Raw genomic sequence first — 20,344 nt, forward strand, 5'->3', positions numbered from 1 at the left:
TGTAATGATTTATATAAAATTAAAACAGAACAAAGATGTAACATGTTTTAAAAATGTTATATTTGCATAAATTTAAACTTCAATTGATTTATTTATGTAATTTGCTCAAAAATATATGTTAAATAATTGTTTCTTTTACTTATTCATTATTTAGAAGGGATACATTAGGAAGAATAAACAAAAACTAAATGAGAGAGGTGTGACAATATCAATTAAATTCCATTCTTGTTCTGTATATTTATTTGTTTTGGAGTATTCAAAGAGATGTTATATTTATATTAGATGGATTTTAATATAATTATGTTATAATAATTATCATGATTATATAATTATTGTTAAAATTAAAGTCATATTTTTTATTTTAGTGATATTTTTTAAATAACACTTTTTAAAAACGTCATTTAACAATAAAAAAATATTATTTTAATTTTAACAATACTTTTTGACACATCGTAATTATTATAATCACTCTAGCTAATATAATTTTATTAGAATGAGCCTCTGTATTATTCTTTTAGAAAAAAAGTATATACAAAATCAATACGTGCTTTTACCTAGAAGAGAAGATGCACTAATACGTGAAAAAAATATGATTTACATTTTTTAAAAAAACAAAATAAAACCTAAAAGAATTTTTAATTTACAATTCAATTACTAACTGCAAGACTGCATTGAAGGCACATAAACTACTTACAAGCAGTGAATACATGTTCATGTGAGCGCCCACCGTATCTTAATTGCTTCGACTAAAGAGAATACAAATTAAATGATCCCTGGAGAGGAAGAGTTTCTAGAAGAAAAGGAACATATAGTTTGACATACTACAAAGTATCTGCTATATACTATGCAACTAAGACAACAGTTGGTGTGAACAGGATCGAAATTCGATCATCTACCACTAAGATTGTTAACTTGGGAAAACATTGTCCCAGAATAATCTTCAGTAGCCGGTACTTGGGTTGATCCATTATTGTTATTTACTTCTTGATGAGGAAGTTCACTAGCGGCATTATTATCATCAACCGAGGCGGGGTTGGAAATGGAACTATGATTAGGTAGAGTAGGAGGGGTAGGAACAGAAGCAGAGGAGTTGCTGAGGTCTTCAACCTTTCCTTGCGTGAAAGCATCTTGAAGCTGCAATGCATACTCCAAATTCCACAACACATCGCCCATTGTAGGCCTATCAACACCATGATCAGCCAAGCACTTCTCAGCAGCCTCTGCAAATTTCTTCATGGATTCAGCGTTCAAAGAACCAATAAGATGAGGATCCACAATTTTCTCAAGCATCCCCTTTCTCTTCCACTGCATTGCCCAATCAGCCAAGTTTACTTGTTCTCTAGGCAACTGAGGATTAATGGCGGCCCTCGCGCATAACGCCTCAAGCAACACCACCCCAAATGAATACACATCGGATTTTTCAGTCAATTGTTGCCTCCTGAAATACTCAGGATCAAGATATCCAAAGCTACCCTTGACGGCAGTGCTAACATGGCCTTGGCCCATAGGAGCATCTTTGGAGAGGCCGAAATCGGAAACCTTGGCCGTGAAATTCTCATCAAGGAGAATGTTGGTGGTCTTAACATCACGGTGGATGATACCTTGTGTTGTGCCTGTGTGGAGGTAGTGAAGGCCGCGGGCCGCTCCGATGCAGATCTCTAATCTCTGCTTCCAAGAAAGAGGAGGCAAATTCTTCCCATAAAGATGCTCCCTGAAATGTCCATTAGGCATGTATTCATAAACAAGAATCATCTCATTGTTTTCATCGCAGTATCCAATCAACGAAACCAAATGTCTGTGTCTTAGCTTAGACAGCATTTGAATTTCAGTTTGGAATTCGTTGATGCCTTGTTCTGATTGTGGATTCCCTCTCTTAACAGCAACTTTAGTCCCTTCATCAATCACACCTAAATACACATTACCAAATCCTCCGACACCTATAATATTATTGGAGTCAAAGCTCTTGGTAGCATCTTGCAACTCTGCAAACGAGAAAAACCTGCCTAGTCCCATGGTTGAGGAGTAGAAATTGCTCTTGTTAGACCCCAATGAGTTCTTGCTACTTAAGAAGCTTGCGTCACCAGCATGCAAAGGGAGCAACCATGAAGAGAAACTATTCCTTTTTTGCCAATCCGGCGGTCTCTTTTGCCACTTCATCACCATCGCACCAAGACCTACAAAGGCTCCAAACATCATTGCAAAACCAACCGCTGCCACCGCACCGCGGTTTGAACCACCGTCTTTTCTTCCATCAACACCAAATTCACCATCCAAACTGTCCACGGAATTGCTTATCTTCAAGACCTCAATTCCATTCATAATTGCATTGCCATTCCCACCCTCAGCATTTGCAGGACCAACCTGAACCATTAGCCCCTCAGACATCAAAGAAGCATTAATCACAATGTCTTTGTAATAAGGTGTTGCCAAAGCTCCAGTAATAGCTGACAAATCCAAATTGGGAACTGCCATTTTTCCATTGACATATACATTAAAATAGAGTTCATTTAGCCCTTTGCTCACGATATCACAGAAATGCAGTCTTACAAGGTAATCAAAAGCGGTGTCCACATCAAATTTCCACGAGACATTGAAATTAGGCTCGTTAACACCAGCATCACCCATCTCCATGGCAGAAGCATAAACTGTTTGCGGTGCGATGAGAGGAGAAATGGTTGGTGTATTGGAAGGGAACTTAATGGCAGTGGTAGCCACAGAAACACTCTTTGCCGAATTCTTGTTTGTGAGGTAAGGTGCATCAGAATCAGATACCCATGTTCTTCCCAGTGTGTCATTTGATGAAGTTATTAAAGGACCACCATTGTTGATGCGATGAGCCGTTTGGAAAGCGTAGTTGCTCAAGCCCGAAAAGTCTCCAACGGGAAAAAGCGATGTGGCGGTGTCGAATATGAGGTTATCAGGAGCTGAAACAAGCTCAATGGCATTGATAAATGCTGCGGAGTCCTTGGTTGGAATGAAGAATATGGACAAGTGAGGCTCTGTGGCATTGATGAGGAACTCCTTGACAATGGTGGTGTCATTGTTGACGTTGAAGCTATGAAGCAAAACATACTTATCTGTGTTCACAGAGAAGGTAGCCTTGTGAAGTTCAAAGATAGTGTTCTCGATTGGGTAGAAATGAAGGCGAAGCCAATGAAAACCAGGATGGCTCAGAGGGAATGAATATGTAGCCTGATGAATGAAGATCCTGGCGTTTGAGTAGATTGGGGAGGGTAGTTTGGGAATTGGTTCGTTGGATGAGACTTTGGTGTCATCAGTGGCTTGCAAGAAGGAGCTTGATTCAGATTCTGATTTGAATCTTCTTCCATCAGGGAGGGTTGCTACTTTTTCAGCACCGCAATCTATCAGGAAATTATCTTTTGGAGTGAAGTTGTTTAAAGCAGATGTTGCGCATGTGTTAGAGATTAACACCACAATGATAATAAGGAGGGTAGGCATTGAAGATCAAATTCAAGACAAGAGAATGCTACATTATTATTTCTAAACCTTTTGTTAGTCTGTATTTTGGTTTAGAATTAGAATAAGCGGAAGCCTGAAAAGGAAAAGTGGTGTGTTGTGTGACATAATAATTAGACAAAGAACGTGAGTAGTAATTTTTGTGCTTTGAGAAATTCTTTCTTTGGCTTTATTTAGCATCTACCAATCGAGAAAGTAGGGATCCAAAATGGTTGGGAGGATTTGATTGGAATAGGTCAAACATCTCATGACCTTGCGTTTGATTTGGAATTCAGATTGTTGCCGCGGATAAATGGTGATTTTGGTCCTTTAGAGCTTGGATGCTTTTCAAGTAGTGGATGCTATATGTAACTCTTCAAGTCAAGGCTGAAACTTGGTTGAAAGGAAAGAAAATATTTACACACTCCAATGTTAGCATGTTATCACTTATGAACAATGTAAAAAATTACTTTCAATCCATAAAACTTAATTATCTAAATATAAGCGAGCATGATGCATAAAACAACTAACAAGATTAATATTTCAATTAATATTTCTTTTTTATTTTTAATATTGTTTTGGTAAATGTAGCTTTTCTGCTTAGGCGGCAACTTCAGCTCCTCGAACATGATTCCATGGACGAAGATGAACAGAAACAGTGATGACTTTCCCTCTAAGAGACTGAGGAATCCGTACGCTGCCATGTTGACAGCGGATTATCACAGGAAGCTCCTCCTGCATAAGGAGCTTGACTCCAGCATCCGAGAAGGTCCACACCATACCGTAAATCTTCCTGTTCTTTACTCCACCAATCATACTCCTCTTTCAGCTCCTGTCTCCTGATTTCATCAAATCTTTTTTTCAATTTATAATTAATGCTTTCTTTGCTTTTTTTAAATTTCCTTGTCTTGTCTTCTATTTTTTTTTTTTTTTATATCATGTTTCCCTTTGCTGAAATTAAAGTTTTGCATTTTGTTTGTTTGTGGGAGCTAGTTGTAATTATAAATGCTATTTTATACCCTGCTAATGTAGTGCTTTGGTGAATTTGGTTCTAATTTTGTAATTGTACTCAGTTAGAGAGAATTTACGGGTTGCAAAGAACGAATCCTTAAAAACTGAGGATGATCTGAATTCCCTTCAGTGTGCTGGTCAGATCATTAGAGATGCTCTGAGGCGTCTTGACAATGAATGCAGTAAGCACAATATTTTGGTGATACCACTCAAGCCATTTTAAAATACGACATTTGCCACATTACTAGGTTCAATACCATGTACAAGCCTTAGCAAATTGATTCTTCAGTTGTTTAGTAATTCTGATTTGTCACATTTATGCTATAGCTAGCAAGTGCAAAGTGATTTTCCTTCTAATTCTAACATGATCATATTATTAGTGACGGAATTTTTTTGATATAAAATTAAAAAAAAAAACTTTATTTTAACAAAAAAAAATTATTCTGGGATTATATCCCGGAATCAAACATTTTTTATACTAGGATCAAAACCGTTAATTTTGAAAAATCTTAGTTTGGTTTAATTTGGGTGAGAAGAAAAGTTGGAGTTAAATACTAGACAGACAACAAGCATGACTTTTTTAACGTTGTCGGCTACAATGACAACCATTATCATAGTCTCCAGGATTACACAGGATTAGACAATAATAAACAAGAATAAGTCATTTAAAAATGACTTAGAATGTTTGTACTTTCACATTAGCTTTTTTTAAGAATAAGTACTCTTGAAAACTTTAAAAAAAAAATAAAATGCAATTCATATGTTCGTTCAATTATGTACGACACATGCATACAGGCAATAATAGTACAGTAGAAATAATGATCCCTAGCACAAAGAAAAACTTAGGAATTTGAAGTTCGCTGTGAATGACGAACTTTATGAATTTTATAAAGTTCGCGAAGTACAGCGAACTTGCCCAAAAAAAACTTATTCTGAAATATAATTCCAGAATAATTTTTTAAGAATGCATACTCTTAAAAAATTATAAAAAAAATGAAATGAAATCGTATTTTCAAGTTATTATTTGTTCAATTTTATATGGCACATGCATATAAGCAACAATAGTGTAGTAGGAATGGTGCTCTCCCAACATGAAAAAGAACTTAGGAAATTGAAGTTTGCCAGACGGAGCCACAAACTTTATGAATTTTATAAAATTTGTCGTGCCGCCACCCAAAATACTTTTTTTTTAATTTATTCGAGAAAAAATCCCTATTAGTGATGGTTAAAGCAAGCAGTGGGCCTGGATATGTAATTATCTGGGATCTGTAACATACTTCACTGTTCGGATCATCACAAAATTATCATTATGAGATTTAACATGGGAAAAACAGGGAACTTACGTTGTTCAGCATGGCTGGTTCAACTACATTTTAAAGGTGTTGGAAAAATCATGAGCAACCGCTTTTGAACTTTATTAGTTAAATAATGGTCAACAACTGATACCACAACACAGCATTAACAACATCTGAATTCTGAAGAATCCCCATTGTCACTTCCACTGCAATGAATCTATTGTCTGTTGATGGATGTGTTTGTCACCAGCCGCCACGACATTAAAACCTGTGAGATGCAGTTCACGAAAACCTCAAGTTGATAACAGGACTAGGAGTAGGAGGAAGCAATTGAAATAAACAAGGACATACTTGTTGCAGTTGAAAGTGGAGAAGCTTCCCAATGAAGTTTTTGTCCTTTCCAATCAGTTATGACACCTCCAGCTCCTTCAATAACAGGTATCAATGCAAGAAAATCGTATGGCTGAAACACAAAAGATCAGCAAAGGTAGGTAACAAACTAGTTTGAATGTGGAAGCAGAGTTGAGAAAATATAGTACCTTGAGACCGGACTCAACAACAAGATCCACAAAGCCAGAAGACAAAAGAGCATATGCATAGCAGTCACAACCATATAATGGAATCTTAACCTGCAGAATGCAAATTAAGAATATTCATCTTGGGAAAGAAAGGGAATCCAAGTAATAACGCAACAGACCTACCTTGTCCCTAACACGGAAGAATGCGTCCTCTGCATCTCCGCTGAAGAGATGCGGGCTTGTGGTATATAGGTATGCTTGAGAGAGGTTAGAGCAAGCGCGTGTGGACACATGTTTTCCGTTGAGTGTAGTCGTCTCTCCGGTCATCCCGACCCATCTTTCTCTCAAGACAGGTTGATCAATGATGCCAAGGATCTAACCAAAAGGAAAGAAAACAAGATATGGTTGATGATAATGCCAATCACAATACATGGATTCATTAAATGTAAAGGAGCGAGTGATTAAAGAGTGGCATGCATACTGGTGTACCGTTGTGCAGAAGAGCAATCAGAGTTCCAAACAGGGGTTTTCCTGAGGCAGAGGCAGAGTCAAAATGAATGGATGAAATATTTAACGAGTGAGAGGCAATGAATAATGATAGCAGTTACCAGTGATGAAGCTCTTTGTGCCATCAATAGGATCCAGGACCCAGACATAGTCAGCAGTGTCTTGTGTACACCTCCACCCCTTTTCCTCTCCATAACTGCAATTCTCAATATGCCATGAGTGAGTGAATGCAAAAGGCAACAAAGGGTAAAAGGTGGAGTTAAGACTCGACTCACATAGCATGAGAAGGGAAATTGTCTAATATGATGGAAACCATGGCCTCCTCGGCGGATTGATCTGCAATTGTTACTGGACCTGATGCAATAACGACAATTCCAATTCACAAACAGAGAGAAAATGAAAAGCATTGGAAGGTTGGAGGGAGGCATACTGAGGTCGTCTTTCTGAATAATGTCAAATTTACTCCTGAAATACTGACGGATGACCCCTCCGGCAGCATCGGCAACTTTGTTGGCCACGTCGGCAAAGAGGTTCAGGTGGGGAGGCGCATTGGGAGTGGACGCCGCCATGGCTCTGGCTCTGGGTCTGTAAGATGCAAAATTAAAATTAGGTTGGAGTGTGGTAGAGAGTGAGATTGTGGGATTGGGAATATAGTTCGGAAAACCTTGGTGCTTCATCACCAACTCTCACACTCATCCTGACGGGTGTATTCTAACACAACCACCAAAGCATGCCACTACCATGTAAAGACCATGTAAAGCGCTCAATATTTGCTTTTCAGGTTAAAGTGGGCCCCAACACAACAGCGTCTTCAACCACCCCTCTCAAATGCTAAATCTACTTTATATTATTCTTGAAAATTTTGCAATGTATCTACTCTATTTAAAAAAATAATAAATCATTTTAATCCCAGTTACTACTAGCTAACATCTTTAATTCTCAACAGACACACTTGAAGCTTATTTTAATTCTCAGCAAACAGAACTAACCGTATAGCCTGAAGCCCGCCACCGGTAAAGTGGCATAAGCTCAACGCCGACGGCGCAGCGAAGGATTGTCCATGACCAGCAGTTCTTAGGGATTCTGATGGAAGATGGGTTACTGGTTTTGCCAAAAAGGTTGGTATTTGCGACGCACTAACGGCAGACCTCATCAGTCTGGACTTGGCGTGGGAAAAGGGATTTTAAAATCTAGTGATTCTTCTGTTGTAATTCATATCATTAAGACAGAAGGCTTCATCGTCTGGGGAGCTCCACCGCAGCAGGTGCTTGCATAGCTTGTACAGTTAAATAACGTGATTGCCGAAAGCCCGAAACCCCCTCCTTTACAAAATTTTCAATTTATTTTACCCAAAAAAACTCAACAATTTCTATGCCAAAAACATTGAACAATTTCTTTGAAATAAATAAATAAATAAATAATCAAATTAGTCTAAGATCACTTATTTTCTAAAGTAATTTTTGAAATATTTTTTTAATTAAATTTGTCAATTAAAAATTTTAAATTAATTATTTTAGTCTTTTTGTCACTTTTGTTGCTAACAACTTTAAAATTTATTGATATAACATATTAGATGATACCACAACACACACTTAGGGTGTGTTTACAAACGCATTAAAAAGAAAGAAGCACGTTTAGATTTCTTGAAAGTTTCAACTTTTTGTTTGACAAGTGATTTTGTTACTAAAATCAGTTTCCAAAAAGTGTGTTTTCTTAACGGACTTTTAGCCATAAATATTAAATATCTCTTTATTTTTTACCAACTTTATCATTTATACATGTTATTGTATTATTTATTGTATTATTTATAAAATTCTTCTTATTTGCATTTATATGAAGTCTTCTTTTATTATTTATTATTTTTATTTTTTTTGTCAACTGTTTGTTTGACTACTCTCTAGACCTGCTCACACTCTTGCTAACTTAGGCATCGGAGTGTCTTTGCAGGTACCACCCCCCATTCACGCGCGAGCACAAGTCGGACGGAGTCTCCCGAGTTGCGGACCTTTCCGGAGTTCTCCTCCATCATACACTTGGGCCGCCAAACGCCATCCGTCGTATTAATCTCCGGTTACCCACCGTAACAATATATATATATCTAAAATATATAATTTTTATTTTCATTTAAAAATATATTTTGTCTATTTTTATATGTTATTTTTATTTTAGTAAATAAATATTAATTTCATTATAAAATTAACTAATAAGATCAATTTAAATATCTAAATTAAAATGATAGGATAATATAAAAAAATTATTTAAATTGATGTCTATTTTAGTAATTTTTATGTAAATGTGATTTTGAATAGTATAAGCCAAATAACATTTATTTTACTATAATCCATTTTGATACAAAATTTGTCAAACATAAATCACTTTAACACAAACTTAATTTTTTTTTATCAAAAGTAAGTTTGCAAAATCAATTTTATGCAAACTCTCGTTTGTAAACGGTAATCCAAACACATACTTAGTAGTTCAAATTAGCAGCTAACATGATAAGTTTATGAAATCAGATCAAATTAATCTCAAATTGAGAGATTCTAATGCTTCAAATTTTTGTCTGAATTAGATTTTGATTTGATCTAATTTGATAAATTTATTATGCTAATAGTCAATTAATATTTCTATGTATGCGTTGTAGTATTAATTAATGTGCCACATTAACAAATTTTAGCATTGTCAATAAAAAAATAATAAACTAATACAATTAATTTAAAATCTTTTGAAGGACTTATTTAATTAAAAAAAATTAAAAACTAATTTAAAAAACGAATAATCTTTTAAGAACGAATTTAACCATATATCCAAAAAAAATAAAACTTGTTCTCTGACTTAAGTTTGATAGACAAAAATAAAAGAAAAAATATTACTCTAGAGTATCAGGAATTATGTAAATAATAATTAATTTTTAATGGTCACCTATTGACTGAAAAATAATCTATTTAACTCTAGATAATCTCTTATTGTTAGTCAACAAAAAATTAGATGGTCTAATAATATTTATATTATTAAATAGTCTTAATAATAAAATATATTTTTAAATTTTTTAATAATTATTAAATAATTTTTTTAAGTATTATTTATTAATTAACCCTTTAATTATTATTTTATCAAAAAATTTATCTTTTATTTTATTATTCATCATTTATATTTTATTAACATCATGAACAATTAAAAATAATAAAAACATAGAATTTTTATTGTTGATCTTAATTCTAATACAATCATAAATTCAAGGCATCTTATGTAGGGATGTCAATGGGGCGGAGCGGGGACGGGGGATGCCTTCCTGCTCCCCGTCTCCGCCCTCAAATTTTGTCCCTATCTCTGTCCCGATCCCCGTTGTGGGGAGATAATTACCCCATCTCCATTCCCTGCGTTCCCCGTATTCCTCGCGGGTCCCCATTCCCCATCTCTTTATGTTAAATATTTATATGAAAATTACAATAAAAAATTTAAAAAATATATAAAAAAACGACAAAACATTATTACAACACACAAATATACATATCTTATCCAAGATTACAACTTACAAATCAAGAAATATAAAATAAGAAATCATAATCCATAAAACGAAATTTTAAAATACAACTTCCATTCTTAAAAAAGCCATAAAATAAAGTCTTCAACTTCCAACAAACAACTCCATCTGTTAAAATACAACACAAATATGAATATGTTAACATACATCATAAATAAGAATATCATATATTTAATATAAATTTGACATAATAAAAAAATAATTACCTAAACTCCTAAATTCCCATATCCATCACATAGTCCCAAGAAATTGGAATTTTCAACCCTGATTTATCTATATTATATCAACCAACAATTTACAAGAGTTAAATTTAACATGAAATTGAACTACACAACCACTCATTTGAACTACACAACCACTCATTGAATGTCAATCTCATTTCACACACCTTGGAAAAGTACAAATTTGTCGTTGGATATAAAGTGCCAGAGAATAATTCAGTCACACTATAAAAGACTTCTAATTTATCAACAAGTTCATTTGCCATTTTCCACTCATCATCAGATGGTACAACTTTATACAGAGATTTACGGTGTCTTAAACGCTCAAAAACTTCTCTATATGGCAAAGCAGAAGCAAGCATTAGATACGTTGAATTCCATCTAGTTCTACAATAAAGTGCAAGCTTTCTCCTATAATTAATATTCAATTGCCTACAAGTCTCTACAAATTTTTCTTCCCTCTTCTGTGTTGCAACCCAAAAAAAATACTATCTCTGACTTTTTCAATAGAACCATATATTGCATTCATACCATCTTTCACAATCAGATTAACAATGTGAGCACAACAACACATGTGAAAAAATTTCCCTCTCTTAACAAAGTTAGATGGTGAAATCTTATCAAGCAGAAGATGAATCATGGCATCATTTGTACTACAATTATCAACCGTTAAAGTTGATAATTTTCTATCTATGTTCCAATCATACAAGAAATTCACCAAAACATCACTAAGAACTTCAGCAGTATGAGGTGCAGGCACATATGCAAACCTAAAATAATGTAAATATAATAAACAATCATGACCTTAAAAAATCATATTTAAAAGATGCTAAAAGCATAAATAATATCTTATAAGTCGACATTGCAAGTTCCAATCATCATCAATAAAGTGAGCCGTAATCGTCATATAGCCTTTGTTTTGACAATCAGCACTCCACATGTCAGTAGTTATAGCAATGCGGCTTGAATTTTTTTCCAACAATTTTAGAAGCTTTGCCTTTTCAGCTTCATACATCTTCTCAATATCATTTCTCAATGTATTTCTTGTATAAAATTTGAACAAAGGTTGAGTCTCGGCTATAAACTCATAAAAACCCACTTGCTCAACAAATGACATAGGGTGTTCATCCCTAATAACCCATTTTGTGAGTGCTCGTCGTGCTGCCTCTTGACTAAATGTGAAGTTTCCAACCAAAAGTGAATCCGTTGGCCTTCCCGTTCCTGTAGAACTTGATGATTGTTGCACTGTTTTTAATATTGACTGCTTTGGTCCCCTAACAGTACAAATCGGGCAAATTCTAATGTGATCATGCAAGTGCTTAGTTCCTTGCTTCGTGTCACCTCCAATCTTTCTTTCGCAATATTTACATATTACCTTCCACTTTCCATCTATTTTCTCCCTCCTAAAATGTTTTCAAGCCTCAGAAGTTAATCCTTTTTTGTTAGGACTGTTTTGCACTTCTTGGCTAACTTCTTGTCCTCCCTCTTGTGTTTCTTCTTGTCCTTCCTCTTGTGTTCCTTGAATATGTGCTTCAATTACTTGACCCTCATCATCTTGAGTTAGTTCTATCTCATTATTATTTTCAATAGGAGTTGAGCTAAAGCTATCCATCCTATACAGTAATTTTTAATACAGAAATACTAAATTAAAAATGAATACATAAACAATAAATTAAAACAAGTCAAAATAAATTAAACCCAGCAGCTCAAAATCAACTCAGAATTATTAATAAATTAAATTATAAAATTAGGAATAAATTAACAAGAAATAAAGATATATAAAAAAATAGAAATAGCAAAAGAACAATTGAAGAAGACAAGACTCAAGTTAAATGACTAGAAAACCAAAACTAGCAAAACAGTATCAAATTAAAAATTTATACATAATAATAATTTGTACAACATAGCTAAAGACTGATAGATAGAATCTAATAAGAAAACTGATGAAATAATAACTAAACAAGTGGCATAGTAGAATGAAGCTTGTGATGATGATGATAAAATAATAACTAAACAAGTGGCATAGTCAAAATAAATTAACAAAATCAAAATCATTAACTGGTCAAGAATTCTAGTTGATGTATTAGCTAATGAAATTGGGTGCATAAATGTGTTTAGGGAATGGATAATGAAATGATAGTTGCATACTTTACTTTAGCTCCTACCATCGGTGCTAAAAGTTGCCACAGAATTCCTGATTTATTGAATCACAATCGATAGAATCAATTCTGACCATTTCTAACTAATGCATTTTGTACATGTGTTTAATTTGAATTATATATGCCAGTATACTCTGTACAGAAATTATTGTTTTCAGAATAATGAATAATCGTACCACACGATAAAAAGGAGTAGTAGAATTATTAGTTCATTGTAGTATACTAATTCAGTGCGATTTGTTTCAGAGTAATAAGATGACATGTTCATTGTATCAGCATTAGTTCATTGTACATACCTATGAATAAAAACTGAGAAGAAAATTATTAGAAATATCATTTTGTTAATAATATTTAACTTACAATGAAAGGAAAATGCTTAAGCAAGCAAACACTGCATTTAAAAAGAGTTTCTCCATTTGTTGCAGAAAAATGGTTTGTTCCAACAGTAGACAAAAAAACATAAAACCTAAAGTGAAATGCCAAAATATAAAAAAAAGGGGAGTAGTGACTCTTACCAGGGATAAGACAGAATCACAGAAATAGACGAAGAGGTATAGACGCTGGTGAAGAGAAGAGCGGCGACTGATGCGGAAGAGGGCGAACGGAAGATGGCGCACGGGGCGGTGCGGTGATGATGGTGGTTGGAGGCCGTGACGATGGTGGTCGGAGGTGGCTGGCTGGGACGAGGGAGAGAACACAGAGGAATGGCGCAGAGAGAAAGGGTTTCGCGAGGAGCACTGGAGCAGGGTGAGGGAGTTGCAATGCGCGGCACTCTATGCCTCTAGAAAGATGGGTTTCGCGAGGAGCACTGGAGCAGGGTGGATGCCTCTGTGGAAAGAAGGGTTTCGCGAGGAGCACTGGAGCAGGGTGAGGGAGTTGCAATGCGCGGCGCTCTATGTCTCTGTGCGAATTGGGATTCTGGGAAATGACTAAAAAACTAAAATAAAAACTAAATTCTTAAAGGTATTTAAGTAATTTAATATATTCGGGGATTATGAGGAATACGGGGATGGGGACGGGGATCCCCGCTCGGGTCCCCACATCTGCTTCGGGGGAATTTTGTCCCCCATCCCGTCCCTGCAGGAAAAATTTTCCGCCATCGGGGCTCCGTTCGGGGCGGTCTCCGCGGGGATCCCTGCTGCCTGGAAATTTTTGACACCCCTAATCTTATGCACTGAACTAATTCAAAAGACTACAAAAGATCCATATATTTATTTTTAATTACTAACAAAAAAATTTTTTAGTCACCTAATTTGAGAATCTAACTTATTATGATTAATGCTATTTTTTTTAAATTTGTAGTCAATGAAATATAAATTTATGTTAACTCTATTCATGCATCTTTTGAAATACCAGATAAAGACATGTATATATATATTTTTAGCCACTCCAAATCTTTTGTAAGCTGAGTTTATTACAAGTTTTTTTAGTTTATCTATTTTATTTTTATCCTTAAATATATTTGACATTTTAAAACTGTCCACTAAAAACAATTGATTCAGTAAACTGTTATATAATAATAAACAAAATAAAATCCATATGATATCATCCATATGATGAACGAGGCCACAAATAAATCTTTTAAATAATTAGTTGTTGTTTGTATAAAAAAATTATATATATTGAGTACATATAATTAATTGTATTCTTTAACTAATTAGATAATTCAATTAATGAATTATTTTTTTAACTAATTAATTAGATAATTCAATCAATTAATTATTTTTTTAAACAATCAATTGATCCTTCAACCAATCAATTAAATAGGTAATAAAATCAATTCACTTGTATAAAAATTGACTTTTTCTTATAAAACAATTGATTGTAAAAAAAGGTATTTTTTTACTCATCAATCATTTTTTTGGAATAAACAAATCAATTATTTTACAAGCAAGTAATTTAAATTAATTTCCCACTCACCTTAACTTATTATGCATTTTATGTAGATAAGTATAGCTCTCATACCTGCACAATTGGTGTGACTAAATTATACAAATTAGTCAGTTGGAATAGTCTAGTTAGTTACTCTTCACTGGTATATAAGAGACTGTATCACCATTTGTATAGTTTTGAGATCTTTCACTATAGTTGAGTAATTTTCAATTCCATTTCTTCTCCCAAATCTCTTTCTCTGTTCTGTGCTCAGTGCTTCACCAACCACACTTCAACATGGTGCGGTGAGTGTGGAGCTTACTGAGAGTGCCTGAGATTGAGATCGAAGGAGGAACTCAACGTTTCGGGCTTGAACATCACAAACGCAAGATCTGAAAACGCAAAGCGTGCAGTGAATAGATCTAGTTTGTGACACTGCAGGAACGAATCCGCAAGCGCGATCGCCATTGGAGAACCTTGATCCGCATGGAATTTCTGCATTTTTTAGTCAGCTTTCTGCCATTCATGCTCACGTGAGTCGGAATAGTGGAGGATTTAATCAAGATCCTTCGAATCACTTCTTCTTGCATCCGTCTGAAAATCCAGATATCACTATTACAAATGTCATTTTTAATGGAAAGAATTATGGAGATTGGAGTAGATCTATGGTTAGGGTTCTGAGATCTAAGAATAAGATCAAATTCATTGATGGTAGTTTACCTAGACCTGAGATACACGATCCTTCCTATGAAGCTTGGGAGCGTTGCAATACCTATGTCATTGCATGGTTAAACCTTAGTTTGAATTTTGATATTGCTCAAAGTGAAAGCTGGAAAATTGTGGCATTAGACCTCTGCGATGAATTGAAGCATAGGTACTACCAGGCGGATAAATTTCGAGTAGCCAAATTACAGGAAGAGTTGTATGCTCTCAAATAAGGAGATATGAATCTGACTGCATATTTCACTGAATTGAAGAAAATGTGGGAGGAATTAGACAGCTTCAGAACAATTCCTTCATGTATTTGTGGAAGAGATTGCAATTGTGGATTAGGTGTTGTAAGAAATTTTAAAACGGAAGATCAAGTGACAAGATTTCTTAGAGGACTGAATGAACAATATGCTGGAGTAAGGTCTCAGGTCATGCTTATGGATCTGCTTCCAAGTCTGAATACTGTTTTCTCACTTCTCACACAACAAGAAAGGCAATTCCAGAGCCTTGAATTTACCTCAGATAATAAACTCATTGTAGCAGCTCAATCCACCACTCTCTTGAACATTGCAGAAGATTCACACAGCAGAGGAAGAGGGAGGGGCAGAGGAGGCAGGAATCAAGGTTTTAGAAGAGGTTAAGGAGGACGAGGCAAGATGCAATGCTCTTACTGTGGTAAGTATGGACACACCATCGACACATGCTATAAAAAGCATGGATATCCATTACATATGCAGCAGAGGCACAACACTGCAATCATGAACATTAGTGCATCAGATTATGAGGGAAGAAATAAAAATCTCAGATTTCCTTACAATGGAGAGAGCAGTGGGTCACAGATTTTTTATTTCACACCAAAACAAAAATAAGCTTTGCTAGCACTTCTCAACAAAGAAAATCAGAAACCAAATCACAGTGCTGAACCACACACTCTAGAGCCTTTACCAACACCTCATCCAGGTAGTAAGGTATATGTCATGCATTTTAGATCAAGCATACTTGTATTAAACGTTTTAGATAAAAAAAAATATGCACCTTGGGTGGTGGACACAGGGGTTACAGACCATGTGTCATACTCACTCAATGATTTTCAGTCATATCATGAAATAGCTCCAATTCTTGTCAAATTGTCTAATGGTGCACTAGCCATTAGCAAAATTGCTGGAACTATTTTCTTCTCATAGAACTTGTACCTTGTTAATACATTATATATACCTTCCTTCAACTTTAAGCTAATTTTTGTTTCCAAGGCCACATCTCATTTGCATTGCCACATGAACTTTGATGACAAATTGTATAAGATTTAGGATATCAGCTCGGAGAAGGTGATTGGCACAGCTAAGGCATGTGAAGGACTTTATGCACTGAATGCTGAGGCAGTGAGACCTGAATTTGTACAGGCAGCAAGCTTCATATGTTTTTTCAAACCTAAAATAAAGGGAATAAATCTCTGGCACTTTCGGTTAGGACACTTGTCTTTAGATAGATTGAATGTTATGAAATCTGATTTTCCATTCATTGAATGTAGTAATAAAATTGCACCTTGTGACACATGCCATTTTGCGAAACAAAAAAAAACTGAGCTTTTCAAACAGCGCTACTATTTTAGAAAATGTATTTGATCTTCTTCACATTGATATATGGGGCCCTCTTTCAATTCCATCCATTAATGGGAATAAATATTTTTAACCATTGTTGATGATAAATCACGATTTACATGGACTCATTTAATGAAAACAAAAGCAGAAGCAAGCAAACTAGTTCAGAATTTTATTCAATTTACAAAAGTGCAGTTTGGCGGCCAAGTAAAAGTCATTAGAACATACAATGGACCAGAATTTTTAATGTCTCGGTTTTATACAGAAAATGAAATTCTTTACCAAACATCATGTGTTGAAACCCCTCAACAAAATGGCATTGTTGAGCGGAAATATCAACACTTGTCTGCTGACACTCGTAGCTCGATTTTTCAGTCTGATATACCCAAATGAATTTGAAACTTTGCTCTTTTGCATGCAGTTTACATCATCAATCGAATTCCAAGCACCTTTTTTTGCAAAACAAGTCTCCATCTCTACTTCTTTACCAAACATTTTCTGATCTTTTAGATTTAAAAATCTTTGGATGTCTAGCCTATGCTTGCACTATAATAGCTGGAAGACATAAGCTAGACCGAAGGGCTCGAAAATCTATATTTCTGGGATTTAGGGAGGGTGTTAAAGGATTCGTATTGATGGATTTAAAGACAAGACAGATTTTCATTTTCAGAAATGTACATTTTTATGAAGATCACTTTCCCTTCCACACACAAACAACCTTAAACACTTTTTCACAAAATTCTGCATCAGTGGGTTACAACCCACATTATGACCCTTTTTCTTATGACCTATTTCCACATACTATACCTCATACACAGTTAACACCTTCACACACCACACAAAATGAAAATTTAAATTCACAAATTAATTCTTCGCATACTACTAAAAGTTCTAAGGCAGCCTCTACTTCCCTTCATCATAATCCTGAACCTGTTGTGCAAAGGAGGTCCACAAGAATCAGGAGAAGCCCTTCATATCTTCAAGATTATCAGTGCCTAAATGTTACTTCCAATCTTGGCCATTATACAGTCTCAGTGTAAGTATCTCCTATCAAACTTTTTGTCATATGATAAACTTTCACCATCACATAGAGCATTTTCGATTGCATTATCCACAAACACTGAACCCAAGCACTATGAAGAGGCAATCTCTCAACCTTGTTGAAAAAAGGCTATCCAATCTGAACTTGATTCTCTAAATGAAAGCAAAACCTGGAAGCTCACTACTGTACTAGTTGGTAAGAAGGCCATAGGGTGCAGGTGGGTTTTTAAGGTCAAATACAACCCTGATGGTAGTATTGAGAGACATAAAACACGCCTAGTGGCAAAGGGATATACCCAAGTCCCTGACATTGACTATCGAGACACCTTCAGTCCGATTCTCAAGCTAACAAGTCTTCGCATTGTTCTTGCTTTGGCAGTAGCTAATAACTAGTTTTTGAAACAAATAGATGTGAACACCGCATTCTTTCATAGAGACTTAGATGAAGAAGTCTACATGACACCTCCACTAGGACTCTGTGTTGATAAGGGTCAAGTTTGCAAACTGAAAAAGTCATTGTACGGCCTGAAGCAAGCTAGCAGGCAGTGGAACATAAACTCAAGTCAGTCCTAATTAAGCTTGGATACAAACAATGTCGATCTGATTACAGCTTATTCACCAAGCGTTCCGATCATGGTTTCACAGCAATATTGGTCTATGTGGATGACCTAGTGTTGGCTGGGAATGATATGGTTGAAATTGACAACATCAAAAGAGTGTTGGATGATCGATTTCACATAAAGGACATTGAGGACCTAAAATTTTTTCTTGGATTTGAGGTGGCCCAATCAAACAAGGAAATTGCATTATATCAAAGGAAATATATAGTTGATATACTCACAGATTTTGGATTTATTGATTGTAAGCCAGTCTCCACCCCCATGGATTACAGTGCCAAGTTGAGACAGAATAGTGGCACATTACTCCCAGATGTTACAGGATATCGCAAATTGGTTAGGAAGCTGCTATACTTGACAAATACTCGTCCAGACATTAGTTTTGCAATCAGTAGACTTAGTCAGTTTCTTGACAAGCCCACTAACGCTCATCATCATGCAGCTCATAGCATTTTAAGGTACCTAAAGTATGCTCCTGCATAGGGGCTTTTCTTCCCTGCCTCCTGTGACCTGTGCATCACTGGCTTCTCAAATTCGGACTGGGCTGCTTGTCCGGATACCAGACGTTCTACTTCAGCCTACTGTTTCTATCTTGGCTCATCTTTGATTTCTTGGAAGAGTAAAAAAGCAATGTACTGTTTCATGTAGTTCATCAGAAGTTGAGTATCGTGCATTGGCTACAGCAAACAAGGAAGCTATTTGGCTGGGGTATTGATGAGCGGATAATTTGTACGCTTTTTGGCATTGTTTTTAGTATTTTTTTAGTATGTTCTAGTTAGTTTTTAGTATATTTTTATTAGTTTTTAGTTAAAATTCACTTTTCTGGACTTTACTATGAGTTTGTGTATTTTTCTATGATTTTAGGTATTTTCTGGCTGAAATTGAGGGACTTGAGCAAAAATCTGATTCAGAGACTAAAAAGGACTGCAGATGCTGTTGGATTCTGACCTCGCTGCACTCGAAGTGGATTTTCTGGAGCTACAGAAGCCCAATTGGCGCGCTCTCAACGGCGTTAAAAAGTAGACATCCTGGGCTTTCCAGCAATATATAATAGTCTATACTTTGCCCAATATTTGATGGCCCAAACCGGCGTTCCAAATCAGCTCAAAACTGTCTGGCGTTAAACGCCGGAACTGGCACAAGAATGGGAGTTAAACGCCCAAACTGGCACAAAAGCTGGCGTTTAACTCCAAGAGGAGTCTCTACACGAAAATGCTTCAATGCTCAGCCCAAGCACACACCAAGTGGACCCGGAAGTGGATTTTTATGTTATTTACTCATCTCTGTAAACCCTAGGCTACTAGTTCTCTATAAGTAGGACCTTTTGCTTTTGTATTTTCATCTTTGGACATCTAGTTCTTAGATCATTGGGAGGCTGGCCTCACGGCCATGCCTAGACCTTGTTCTTATGTATTTTCAACGGTGGAGTTTCTACACACCATAGACTAAGGTGTGGAGCTCTGCTGTACCTCGAGTATTAATGCAATTACTATTGTTCTTCTATTCAATTCGGCTTATTCTTGTTCTAAGATATCACTTGTTCTTCAACTTGATGAATGTGATGATCTGTGACACTCATCATCATTCTCACCTATGAATGTGTGCCTGACAACCACCTCCGTTCTACCTTAGATTGAGTGGATATCTCTTGGATCCCCTAATCAGAATCTTCGTGGTATAAGCTAGAACTGATGGCGGCATTCAAGAGAATCCGGAAGGTCTAAACCTTGTCTGTGGTATTCTAAGTAGGATTCAATGATTGAATGACTGTGACGAGCTTCAAACTCCTGAAGT

General features: G+C 35.6%; 2 protein-coding genes across 2 annotated transcripts; both read right to left on the minus strand.

Moving 5' to 3' along the window:
* Positions 1-721: 721 nt before the first annotated feature.
* On the minus strand, positions 722-3,496 carry LOC107459039 (probable receptor-like protein kinase At4g39110). Its single transcript, XM_016077255.3, has one exon. It carries the CDS (start codon positions 3,457-3,459, stop codon positions 889-891), a length of 2,571 nt encoding a protein of 856 aa, XP_015932741.1. The 5' UTR covers positions 3,460-3,496; the 3' UTR covers positions 722-888.
* Positions 3,497-5,717: 2,221 nt separating this feature from the next.
* Positions 5,718-8,085, minus strand: LOC107459071 (bifunctional phosphatase IMPL2, chloroplastic). The gene is made up of 9 exons (XM_016077280.3): positions 7,777-8,085; positions 7,218-7,372; positions 7,063-7,141; positions 6,889-6,983; positions 6,762-6,811; positions 6,464-6,655; positions 6,302-6,391; positions 6,114-6,225; positions 5,718-6,030 (listed from the first exon to the last, which is right to left on the minus strand). The coding sequence occupies exons 1-9, from the start codon at positions 7,938-7,940 to the stop codon at positions 5,960-5,962; spliced, it is 1,008 nt and encodes a 335-aa protein (XP_015932766.1). The 5' UTR covers positions 7,941-8,085; the 3' UTR covers positions 5,718-5,959.
* Between the last annotated feature and the right edge of the window lie 12,259 nt (positions 8,086-20,344).

Source organism: Arachis duranensis, chromosome 7 (assembly GCF_000817695.3).
Source record: "Arachis duranensis cultivar V14167 chromosome 7, aradu.V14167.gnm2.J7QH, whole genome shotgun sequence".
Taxonomy (NCBI): domain Eukaryota; kingdom Viridiplantae; phylum Streptophyta; class Magnoliopsida; order Fabales; family Fabaceae; genus Arachis; species Arachis duranensis.

What these genes read in the sequence shown, in the direction of transcription:
- LOC107459071 (XM_016077280.3), bottom strand. Translation starts at nt 7,940, where the DNA reads ATGAGGTCTGCCGTTAGTGCGTCGCAAATACCAACCTTTTTGGCAAAA. An exon ending in CACAAAGAGCTTCATCACTG is followed by an intron (nt 6,812 to 6,888) that starts GTAACTGCTATC and finishes CCTCTGCCTCAG; the next exon opens with GAAAACCCCTGTTTGGAACT. An exon ending in TTCTGCACAACGGTACACCA is followed by an intron (nt 6,656 to 6,761) that starts GTATGCATGCCA and finishes CCTTTTGGTTAG; the next exon opens with ATCCTTGGCATCATTGATCA.
- LOC107459039 (XM_016077255.3), bottom strand. Translation starts at nt 3,459, where the DNA reads ATGCCTACCCTCCTTATTATCATTGTGGTGTTAATCTCTAACACATGC.